The sequence below is a fragment of the Aptenodytes forsteri genome, unplaced genomic scaffold (assembly GCF_000699145.1).
Source record: "Aptenodytes forsteri isolate BGI_AS27 unplaced genomic scaffold, ASM69914v1 Scaffold38, whole genome shotgun sequence".
Lineage (NCBI taxonomy): Eukaryota > Metazoa > Chordata > Aves > Sphenisciformes > Spheniscidae > Aptenodytes > Aptenodytes forsteri.
This window is the reverse complement of record NW_008795704.1, coordinates 7,647-19,250: the sequence shown is the minus strand read 5'-3', so window position 1 is coordinate 19,250 and position 11,604 is coordinate 7,647. Positions and strand designations below refer to the sequence as shown.

General features: G+C 46.3%; 1 protein-coding gene across 1 annotated transcript in view; it reads right to left on the bottom strand.

The window, feature by feature from the left end:
* Positions 1-10,042, bottom strand: part of ERGIC3 (ERGIC and golgi 3) — a gene marked incomplete at its 5' end in the record, with an annotated part of 29,067 nt that extends 19,025 nt beyond the window's left edge. Inside the window, 6 exons of the mRNA XM_019473116.1 lie at positions 716-881; positions 2,049-2,142; positions 5,419-5,538; positions 6,821-6,908; positions 7,552-7,612; positions 10,029-10,042. Of these exons, the coding sequence (XP_019328661.1) occupies positions 716-881; positions 2,049-2,142; positions 5,419-5,538; positions 6,821-6,908; positions 7,552-7,612; positions 10,029-10,042 (543 nt within the window). The remainder of the gene's footprint in view (positions 1-715; positions 882-2,048; positions 2,143-5,418; positions 5,539-6,820; positions 6,909-7,551; positions 7,613-10,028) is intronic.
* Between the last annotated feature and the right edge of the window lie 1,562 nt (positions 10,043-11,604).

Sequence of the window (11,604 nt, the reverse complement as noted above, 5' to 3'; positions counted from 1 at the left end):
AAAAAAAAAAAAAAAAAAAAACCCAAAAACCCCAGGGTAGAGTTTGAATTAAAAAAAAAAAAAAAAATTAGCCTGAGCCTGACTTCTAGAATGTACTTGGGTACATCCTAACCTGCATGTCCAAGTGTTCTGGGTTTGGTAACTCACCAAATGACAGGGTAGTTACATAGTTATCTGGTATATCTCGTACTACATTTTCATACACCAGTTGCAAAAACCACCTCTCTGAGCATTTTCAGCTTTGACAACCAACTCCAACAGTCTTGCTTCCACTGTTTTTCTAAAGAAGGTAACATTTCACTCTCTCCAGCACCTCTGCTGGCAAGTTGTTGGTTACCGTTATCTCCAGCATCTCCAGCATCCACTGGCGGTCTCTGTTTTAAGACTAGAAGGGCAGGTGGGACAATCTAACCTCAGAGAAGCTGCCCCTCCTCCTCCAGAAATCTCGGCAAAAAGACTCGCTAGCTAGACGGTAGGAAAAGCTAAGCTTCTCCAGCCGGCATGCTTCCTACCAGCCCACACAACGAAACAGAGAATTAGCCCCTTCCCACCGCTTCTCCTGACCCTCCTACTGAACTCCTTTACGGGCACAAGTACCTTGCTGAGCTCAGGGGTTATTATATTACAGTCCTGTGAACACCTAAAGCTGGAAAAGGAGGGATTTTCACAGTCATCACCATCATGCAGCAGGTTCACAGCAAAACCCATCTCTCACCTTGTTGACCTCTAGGAAACCATACACTTGGCAGCCCTCGTTCTTCTGCTCTTGCATTTTCTGGCTAAACCCTTCCCTCTTGCACTGCTCTATGGTATCCGGATTCTTGAAGGCCCAGCCTCGCCGCCTGTATGCTTCTCTGACATCGTCACAAGTATTACAACACCTGCAAAAGCACAAGCACCATCTTACCATCTTTATCGCTAGAAAGAGATGCTCCAGCTCGGGACTTGAATCCTTGGTGGATTCTTCTTCAACAAAGCAACAAAGCAAACATCAGGGACCGAACCTTGAAAGGCGGCCTAATGCTCCTGAAGGAGCTCGAGCTTCTTGATGTGCTTTTTGAGATTTTGGCATGAGGATGCAAGCTGTTTTAATGCAGTGCTTGAGTCTGAAGAGGGCTTTGCCTGTCCATTTAGACAGCCAAGGCACTCCTTGGCAAAGAAACTTGCTACAAAAACGACATCAGTGTCCCACAGTTCTGAGCAGTTTGGAACTTCCCCGTGTGAACAAAGCATCTGCCTGTTTCTATTCCTCCTTTCCTCTGTTTCTAGGGCAAGACTGTCAACGTTGGAGGGAGGGTTAGCGGCAAGCTTTCTTCATTACTTTTCTACCTCTGGATAACATCTTGGTCACCGGAAAAAACAGTTTTCTTTCTTGGTTCCAGGTTTTGCTGGACCAAAGAAAATGTTGAAGGCTGGAATCATGAATGCCTCAAGACGGAAACATCTCTGGGGAAGGACGCAACTTGACAGATGGGACAAACCAAGTTACTACAGAGACAATAATAGCGAAGGATAGTCCAGAACCTATGGACTATCACAGATCCATTCTTACAGGAATTTGCAGGCAGGACAAATGAGAAACACCACATGACACCTGTTGTTTGTGTGAGCGATAAATGTCTGGTCTTTGCTCCCGTAAGGATGCAAAGCCTGCAGCAGAAGTGAGAAGGCAAAGCCATAACCAGCTTTTATTCCAAGACAGCTCACGTAACGATGAAATAATTTACACAGCTCCCCTCTGGACACCAAATAACCCCCAAAAAGATTCCGCTTGCTGAGATACAATCTTTGTGCTACTGCAAAGGTAGTGCAATTTCCCCTGCCCTTAAACAGGTGTCTAGACAAACTAGACAACCTAACTCTGCACGTTCTTAACAATCATGAGTGCAGCTTCCAAAGGCATACCAAAACCACAACAGTTCTCATCATTCTCTGAACACGTGCCCAGGAGGATTTCATTGCGCAGACCTTCGCAGACAAAAAAGGTGCACGCCACATAGCTGTATTAATTCAAGTGCTAAGAAGATACGAAAAGGTGTAAAGGTTACCGAATGTCCTCTGACTCTGCCCCGTAGCAGCTCTCACAGCGATCAGCATCCAAAGCATTTGGATCAAACACTTTTTCTTCTTCTTTCCCCAGCTCTAAGACAAAAGAGGATTCAAAGTGATGAGGCATATCTAGAAACACTATCTCGTACTCTTGTTTTGTTCTACGCACAATAACTGTTCTACACATGAGCAAAACGATTTTGTGTCAGAAGCTGCGCATCCTGCACCCAAAGCCCACCTGAAATGGTACGCATAGAGCCTGCGGAGGTGTGAAGTAAGACCAAGAAGCAGAGTAGCATTTGTCCTCTCAAGAACACCCTCCATAGAAAGAACTGGCTATTTGTAAGCCTTGCTGGAGCACTGATCAGATGTTACTTGCATAAAGGCTTTGTTAAAACATTGTCTAAAGCACACCCAATCAGTAAATTGCGACTGATAACAGGACCTGTTACACAAACAAAATTTTAAGGAGCGGTCAACTGCAGTCAACAGCGCATAACACATAATCCTGTCCCAAGACAAGTAGGGAACACGGTTATATATTGCTGTGAAACAAGATCAGAGCGGGAGTCTCCCGAGTGGAAAATTGACACCCAGTCCTCCAGGATGACAATGCTGACAAGGCACACACGTTAACCACTGCTCACTAGAAATCTCCAAGGAATTTCTACCTTCTTCGTGACTTAACAATTCTGCCAACGTCTGTGCCACGTGCGTGTTGAATGGGCAGCCGCAGTATGGCTGGGGCAGGAACTCATGGAGTTTTACGTTCTTATGTGCAGAAGGCTGAAGAGGGATTTGTAACAGAGGAGATGAGAGCTGGTGGCAGCTGAAACCCGCCAAAGGGCACGAGATGCCTACAGAAAACTCAAACGGGACTTTTGTTTTGTCAAGAACCAAAACAGATACCAAAGGTCTGCAAATTTTGGAGTTAGGAATAAGTAAGCCGAGGAATTTTGTGCCTAAAGTTTTCAAAAACATTGGCTCTTATAATAAGAGGCCCCCTTAAAATCAGGCTGTTTCAACTCACAAATCCTGAAGGACAGGACCAAGTCTCTTGGGTTACAAAAGCCCTCCAAGGCTCACTATCTAGGCACTGCTGCACTACCCTCTATAAGCCTTGAAAAGGTGGCTCCTTGGATAACTAATGCTGGGGAAGGTGAAACGGTACACAGACACTGCTGAGGGGATAAAACGTTATCAGGGCCTCGTTTGTTGAGATTGGGAGGTACAACAGGCAGACGGAAGCGAGTATTAAAGATGTTTGTATTTCGTATTAGCCACAGAAAAAAAGAGATTTTAATCAGAAAGTATGAACTATGCATGAAAATCAACCATTAACCTGATTTCTTTAATCAAACACTTCATGGTAGTTATGATCAAGCAAATAAAAACTTCTATGAAAATATACCCATTATTAAACAACTGTGCGAGACTTTCTTTCTAAAGCTTACAACATCCAAAGTAGTTGAAAGTGCACTTAAGAATTCATTGTTTAAAAAGTGGTATGGCTTTTAGTCTTGTAATTACACTGAAAGATAGCGTCAGGAAGAATGCAGATTAATAATTGCCACACTTTGTCAAAGCCATGATTCCCACCATCTGAATAAGAACACCTGTACAATACATGGAGTCTTTCAAGATACAGCAACCAGTAACAGCTTTTTAAATGTAATCAGTAGCTGCCTGTTGAGTAGTCTCAGAGACAGCATCCAGAGGTAATGCACACAGTTTAGATACTATAAAGAAACTGCAGCACATGAAACTCTACACGCAGGGTTTCTTGCTGTTAACGTGGTCCTCAACTTGCATGCAGGTATGATACGTGAAATTGGAAAACTCTGTTCATGTCAAAAGGAAGCAAACAGTAAGAACCACCAATAAAGAATTCAATCATTTATTGTCATTGAATGGAAATGACGGTATTGTGCGTAGAATGGAAACGCCGACATCCAAGCACAGAATGCAACCTATCATAGAAATCATTAAGCTATTCTAATGTTACTATGATCAGGAAAAGCCTCCAGATACTACTCCACAAAACTTGGGTACGCTCTACTAAATTTAAGGTCAATACTGCTATAGTTGCCATTTAAATAATTGACTGAACGTCAGTGTTACTAATAGAAACTGATAATCACAGAGTTTAATGAAGATGGGTGGATACTTCTGATCTGACTTGCAACACGGGTGATGGAAACTGAACTAGCCGTGCGCTTTTTCCAGACAACAGAAGAAATTGCTTGTTGCATGCAATGCAGCTGATCTCTTTCAAAATGCCTCTTCTAGGTGAGATGGTTTGCTCCCTACAAGTTTCTCTTCCTCTCCATTGATTAAGTAAGGAGTCAGAGCAACCGGTTCAGACGGAGTAATCCTGATGGAGACTGGCAATTCAAGTAAGGCAGGAGGCGTACATGTGTTAACAGAGAGTTAGATACAGAAAAGCTGTTTTTGTCCCCAGACATTAAATTTGTAATGCCACAACCTCTGAATCCAGAAAGGCTGCTAAGCGACACAATAGTAAGAACACTATCAACACATTCCCATGACAACGGGAGAAACTCTCGTACCTACCGATTGTTCAGCTCTTGGCTTAGTTTAGCCTTTCAACTTCAACAACAGAAAAGTTAAATCTGAGTGATACAAATCAACAAATTTAGTTCATGCTGATACGTAGAACTACACTATCTCCCAGAAAAGGTGATAAGGAGCTCATGTTTTGGAAAGGAAAAGTCAGGGCAGTGTTACTGTTAGACTGCCACACTTTGCCAGAATCGTTTCTGGTTTGTATCGAAGTACAACAATGAGTCATAACATGTAAAAAATGTAGGGGAGAGGTTTTTGTAGCCAAGGACCACTTACTACAACTTGTAACCAATAAATCAACTGAAATATATTTATCAGGTACGCATTAACACACACAAAGTAAATGTAGTAAGGCGCAAGTTTAGGCTTAAGGGTTGAGTCACTGGAGCCTTCCCTGGAGAAAGGCTCTTTCCTCTAACCAGGTTGTCCCATTTGTCAGCCCACTGTGATTTAAAGATGCAACCAAAGCCAAGTTTTGCCTTTGCTTGATTTCTAGCCGTAAAAGACCATTAACTCAGCAGCTTTATTCCTGAAACACATCCATGAGTCCTTGTCGCAATTTCAGAGGGACTAGGCAAAGATTTGCCTCGCAAAAGTAGCGAGTATAACAGGAGTCTGTCTGATCTGCCAGTTTAATAGATTTGTGTGCTATAAACTCTTCAAGAGTTTATGGCGTTTAAATGCTCTTCAGCGGTCACTTGTTCCCGTGAATCTCAAAACAGGCATACAGCGATGGAAAGACTATGAGAGCATCCATCCAAGAAAGGCAGAATAGCATCTTACCGTGTCTCTCGGCCTCTGGAGTCACACGATTGCCAGCTTTATCCAAACGTTGTTTAAACAGATTGTGCTCTACATCCAGCTGCTGCTCTCCTGCTACGTCCATGGCATCGATGCTCAAATCTGAAACCAGCGAGCAAGGAAAGTGGTTGATAAACACACATTTGTTATGGCCCGAGGCAGGCTGAGGAAGCATTCAACCAGTGAAAATACAGAATCTTTCAGCGAGGGGGACAAGAATGTGCCAAACTGGAAGAGTGTGTATGGTTGGGGCCAAGTGACGTATAGGGAATAAAACGCATGTTGCAGCACCCTAAATGGCCTTCCAAACACAGGGTTGGGTTTGGTGTACAAGAAGGACTGTTTCCAACTGCCACAGAAAGCATTACCCTGAAAGGTAAATACACTTAAGGCAAAAAACCAAAACCAAACCCCTCAAAGCCTATAACCATTTTCAGGAGCTCAGGAGCTAAGCTTAAAATTGGTTGAAAGCTGCCTCCTACCTCTACCCCCTCACCTGTCCCCCTTCAACATCAGCACATTTCCTTGTGATCCCTTTTCACAAAAAAGGTTGAGAAGGTCTGTGGTCTCGGCCTGGTGTCGAAGCACCATGATGCACTTGCTGGCTACGTGCTCTAAGACTGACAGCTTCTCTGCACAAAACAGCAGAGGCTTCCAGTTTCTCTGGCCTTCCCACGCCCTTTTAAATGTGAGGAAGGCAAGGACCAGTAATATCTTGGGTGGTCAGAAGGAAGTCAGACTCACTACATTTAGAGCCCAATGCATTACCCAAAGGAATTACTACAACAGAAGAAGAGGCAGGGAAGATTAGTGGACAGTCGGATAACGTGCACAGCAGTAATACTTGCAAAATCTTCCGTCACTTCATCCTGCAACTTTGTTTTGAATTTAGTTAAAAGGTAATCAGATTATTAATACTCATTCTGGTTTTAAAAATTCTGGAGAAAGGTTATCATGTGGCATTGGCATTGCAGTCAGAATTTGAGTACAAAAATCACGGAAAAGTTGTGCCTCGTCAAGTAACTTCCAAAGGAAGTTTTTCCAACAACAATACAGTCAAATCTTGAGTCCCAAGTGAACTCCGTGTCAGCTTTTTCAGTATTACTGCGCCCTCTGACAAAGTACAACACCATACAGAAGTGTAAGTGGGTTTATAGCTTATCCTCATTTATAATCTAGAAAAATACTACTGCCTGACTGGAAGCGCTGGTTTAAGCGCCCAGCGGGCCTGGCTGGAATCACTGCCTAACCTCAAGGGATCACCAATGCCTCCCTGTCCGTGGCCCAAGCAGCAGTGCAGCACTCGGAAGCACCAGGCACGCTGAGCCTCTCGGGCCCTCGGCAAGTATGAAAATTATCCCCAGTATTCAGGAGTCTGACTCACAAGCACAGGGCATATGTGGAAAAATAACATCTAGATTGATCTTCAGTTTATCTCCCCTTGATTTGTCAACGTACAATTCCGGATGAACCTAGGAACAAAGCAAAAAAAAAAAAAAGAGTCCTCTTTCACTCAGAAGCAAATCAAAAGGCCTCTTTCCCTCAATTGCTCTGGCTCAGGAGCTGATTTTTAAGCGGTGGGATTTGTGAGACACCTGAGCTGCTGCCTCCCACACCTTCCACGGTAGCTAAGCGCTTGCCATTTGTAATACTTTAAAAAAAGACAATAATTTGGCAATCTTATAATCTGGGGTGGGGACAGGGGTTCCTGCGCTTGCTTTCTTTCCTTCGTATTGCCTGCTGGGTTCCTGCGGTTGCTTTCTTTTCTTCGTATTGCCTGCTTGTAGACGGCGGAGACAGCAAGAAGAGCTCTTGAGACGCTCTCCTGCGACAGCGCTACAGGAGGCCGCAAGCCAACCTTTGCGCCAAGCGGCTTTCGGGGGAGGGCAGCCCGCTCCCATCGTCAAGGCGACCAGCCGGGGCAAACAAAAAAACCCCAACAGATCCGCAGGGGATGAAGCTGCTGCGTGGCCAGCCCGGAGGAGGAGGCGGGAGCTCGGCGGGGGTGCGGAGGCACGGCAGGCCGCCCCGGGCCGCAGGGCCGCCTCTCCACTGGGGCACCGCGGGCAGGAGGCAGCACCAGTGGACCGGGCCCACCCCGCCGCCGCTACTCGCCTCTTTGGTGAGGTAGTACTGCAGGTCCGAGAACAAAGGCACCACCATGATGAGCCCGGGGCTGGCGCGGAGGGGCTGGGGCTCCCGGCCTCCTCCGGGGCGGGAAGGTCCTCGCTGCCGCCTCGCCCTCTTCTGACCCTCCCTGCCAACGGCCCCCAGCATCTGAAGGACACCCGAGAGACGCTGACTGTGCCGACATCGGTTAGCTGGAAAGGGCTTGACACCCAGGCGAAGCTGCGGGCAGAGAGCAGTTTTCACTCGGTTTGACATCCTCCCCGCCCCATCCATTGCCTCTGTCTTTGCAAGGTCTGGAGTTTGTTACTAGTGCCCTTTTGAGAACAACCGAGCTGTCCCTCAGGCTCACTGTCGCAATAACAAAGCTGAAAGCAAATCATCTCGGGAGAGGACCGGTGCTTTTTGTGCAGAAGGAAGGAAGGAAAGAAGGGAGGAAGGGAGGGAGGGAAAAAAAACCCGCTCTCTTGCCCCACCTTCGATCCCTGGCATGTAGTCTTCACCCCTTCATTTTGTTAACACCTCCACTTCCCTCTCTCATCACAGGCGACGGCTATGAACTCAAGAGGTTAAATCAGGCAACAGCTCGTAATAGCTTACTTGTGCAAGTAAAGCACTAGTATCATCTTTTCCTAAGCCACATATTTACCTGCCACTTGCTTTTTACTGCTGAGAAAGTGCAGTCCTGCAAAATTCCTTCTATTAAAAAACATTTTACAAATTACTGTCACTAGGAGATGCTTCCAAATGTAAACAGAACAAATGCACCCCCATTTCCCACAGCAAAACAGAATACACTTCCGGGAAGGGCACAAGACAGGAGCCCCGTGATGCTGCAGCTGTTCCTCTACAGGAAAAGAAGGTTCAGAGGCTGACCCAGCTTCCAAGTCTCTGCTTCCAGAACAGCAGCTTTGGGCTCCCTGACCACAGCTGCTAAGGAGTAAGACAGCTCTTGGTGAAGGTCTGACAGCTCCTGGCTGGTCTTGGCACAGCAATCTTGTGCCAGCTGCGTCTGCAGGAGGGACACCTGAAAGAGGCAAAAGGCTGAGCTCAGACAAGCCCACGCTGTTAGGACCATCCGTAGCTCCACGGTACTGGCTATCAGGGAAGACGCACTCTCTAACTCCAGCCCTGTCAAATACTTCGTCCTTCTGGAATGGGAAGTAACAGGCTCCCAGAGTCACCCTGAACTGAACTTAGATTATCAACAATTCAAGCTCCTTTCTGGCATACCATTCACATGTAGAACACCGAGACATTACATGTATATTAAAGACAGAGGTTCCTACAGGATTTAGTAACCCAACTCTTTTTTTCAAAGCACAGATTTGGGCTACTGACACCTTAGTTCCACATGCTTTTTCCTCAGCAGGAGGACTGCTGGTTACACAAGGTAGTGAAGAACTGTTCTGTTATGGTCCAGTTTAAAAACTTGACAGCTAGCACATGAAAAGGGAGCAAACTCTCATTTTTTCTAACTTGAGAGCATTTCACAAATGAGCATAATTTGATGAACAACGCCCGGGGGGAAATGAGCCTTAAAGGACTGCCGAGGCCTTGAAGATCCTCAAACTCTATTATTTCCTGGCAACACAGGGTTGTGCCTGCTGGGCTTTTTGGTGGGAGAGACCCAGCTGCGCTCACCTCCTGTTAGGTTTGCAGTGCAAGTGCAGCCACAGCAGCTCTGGCACGTTGCCTTCTGCCTGCTCTGGAGCGGAGGAGGTGCCAGCACTGGGAGCAGCGCTCAGTGCTTTGCTGTTTTGGGGAAAACAGCTCAGGTCAGAGGTTTTCTTCTGTTTGCAAAGCGACATGTGCTTTGCCAAGGGCTGTGTTCCGCATGGGAATGCAATCCCCAACCTCAAGCTAGGAATATGAAAATACGCTTTCCTGGCAAGTGAACAGAAGCAATTCCTAAAGGAGTTTTATGGCTTATGGAACCTGCTACATTTGAATTACAATACCAAGGTCTGTCAACATAAAGCCAAACCAGATAAAAAGTGGGACCCTAATCTGCTAAGCATCTAGAGCAGACTAGATGTGAAACTCAGCCAGCTCCGGAAGGGGAATGAGCAGTGCTGGATTAGAAGCCAGTAGTGCACACGGAAAGTAAGACGTCAAAGGGACTTCACAGCAAACAATACGCACAGGCTAGGGAACACCACCACTGAAGAGCGGGACAGATCTGACCTTCTCTCTGAACTAATAAGGGCACCTTTGTGAAACTGGGCTTGCAAGCCTGAAAAACCCTCCCACGCTCTGGTAGGTAACCCAGAGGTATGAGTGGGAGAAGTGGCCAGCTGCTGCTAAGAGGAAGCATCTCCCAGGAAGTGGGAGATCAAGTTCCAGTTCTGCAGTTTCCCAGACCCAGAGGAGTGCCCTAACCAGCCAGCTGAGGACTATTCTTTCAGCAGAGCACCTCCATTTTCCTACTGAACAGCTGAAGCAGGTCCACAGTGCAGGCAGACACAACAGTCACAAGGGGAAGGGGGTTCAGTTAGTTATCTGTAGCAACAGAACTTCGGACACTGAGGCTTCCTGGTGAAAACATCCTTAAGATATACCTTGATGGCTTCAGCAGTATTCTCGGCTCACTTGCCAGAGCTAAGCATCATGTACTTCACTCACATAAATCTTACATGCATTTTGCCCTGAACACCTGTGAAGATCCACATCCGCAGGGAGTCCAGGGTGTACCTGACCCCTGAAAGTACGTGGAAGAGATGTCTGGCAACTGCTGCTACTGCCAATACCACCGTCAAAGGATGCAATAGGGTTCAGTAGCTGGAATGTACATTCTTACACTGATAAAACAAGTGGCCATACAGTGCTTAGGTCGCCGACTCAGTCCGATATTGGGATCGTGATTAGCACAGAATAGCAATATGAGACTTAACGATTGCCTGAAGGCTGTAAGCTCTGGCAATGCCTCAGATGCCTGGACACGAGGCAAGAGTACCTCCACTTGCCGAAGCAATGGGTTTGCTAGATGTTTGACTATACCAAGGGGTTCTTGAAATTTTCGGGTTCTTGAAATTTTCAAGTTCTTGAAATTTTGTGCATGAAATGTTTCCTGGGTGGGATATTAGTCTGTGGCCCCAAAGTATATGTATATATACATAGTATACACACACACACACACACATATATATGTATATATATACATGTGGGGCCTTTTCAGCATGCGTCACCTCCTCCTCTGGCGATATTCCAAAATCTTTGCCTTCTGGCCAATCCATGATCACTTCCAAGATTCCTGGGCGACTGGGGTTTCCTATTCGAGCCCATTGTGTGATCAGCGCGACCCACTTACTCCACGTAGCATCAGTTGCGTGATGTGTACAGGGGATCCTCCCTTTGAACATCCAGCCCAGCACCGGCAGTCAGGGTGCCAGGAGGAGCTGTGCTTCAGTACCAACCACTTCCGAAGCAGCCCGAACCCCTTCATATACTGCCAATATCTCTTTTTCAGCTGGAGTATAGCAGGTCTCGGATCCTCTATCCCGGACTGCAAAACCCAAGGGGTCGAACTCAAGTCTCCCCTGGTGCTTTCTGCCAGAGGCTCCAGGTAGGGCCATTCTCCCCGGCTGCGGTGTAGAGCACATTTTTTACATCTTGTCCTGCCCGGACTGGCCCAAGGGCTACTGCATGAACTATCTGCCTTTTTCTTTGGTCAAAGGCTTGTCGTTGCTCAGGGCCCCATTTGAAATCGTTCTTCTTCTGGGTCACTTGGTAGAGAGGGCTTACAATGAGACTGTAATTTGGGATATGCATTCTCCAAAAACCCACAACACCTAAGAAGGTTTGTGCTTCCTTTTTGCTTGTTGGTGGAGATATGGCTGTTATTTTGTTGATCACATCCATTGGGATCTGACGACATCGATCTTGCCATTTTATTCCTAAAAACTGTATCTCCTGTGCAGGTCCCTTGACCTTACTTTGTCTTATGGCAAAACCGGCCTTCTGCAGGATTTGGACTATTTTCTTCCCTTTCTCAAAAACAACTTCTGCTGTGTTGCCCCACACGACAATGTCATCAATGTA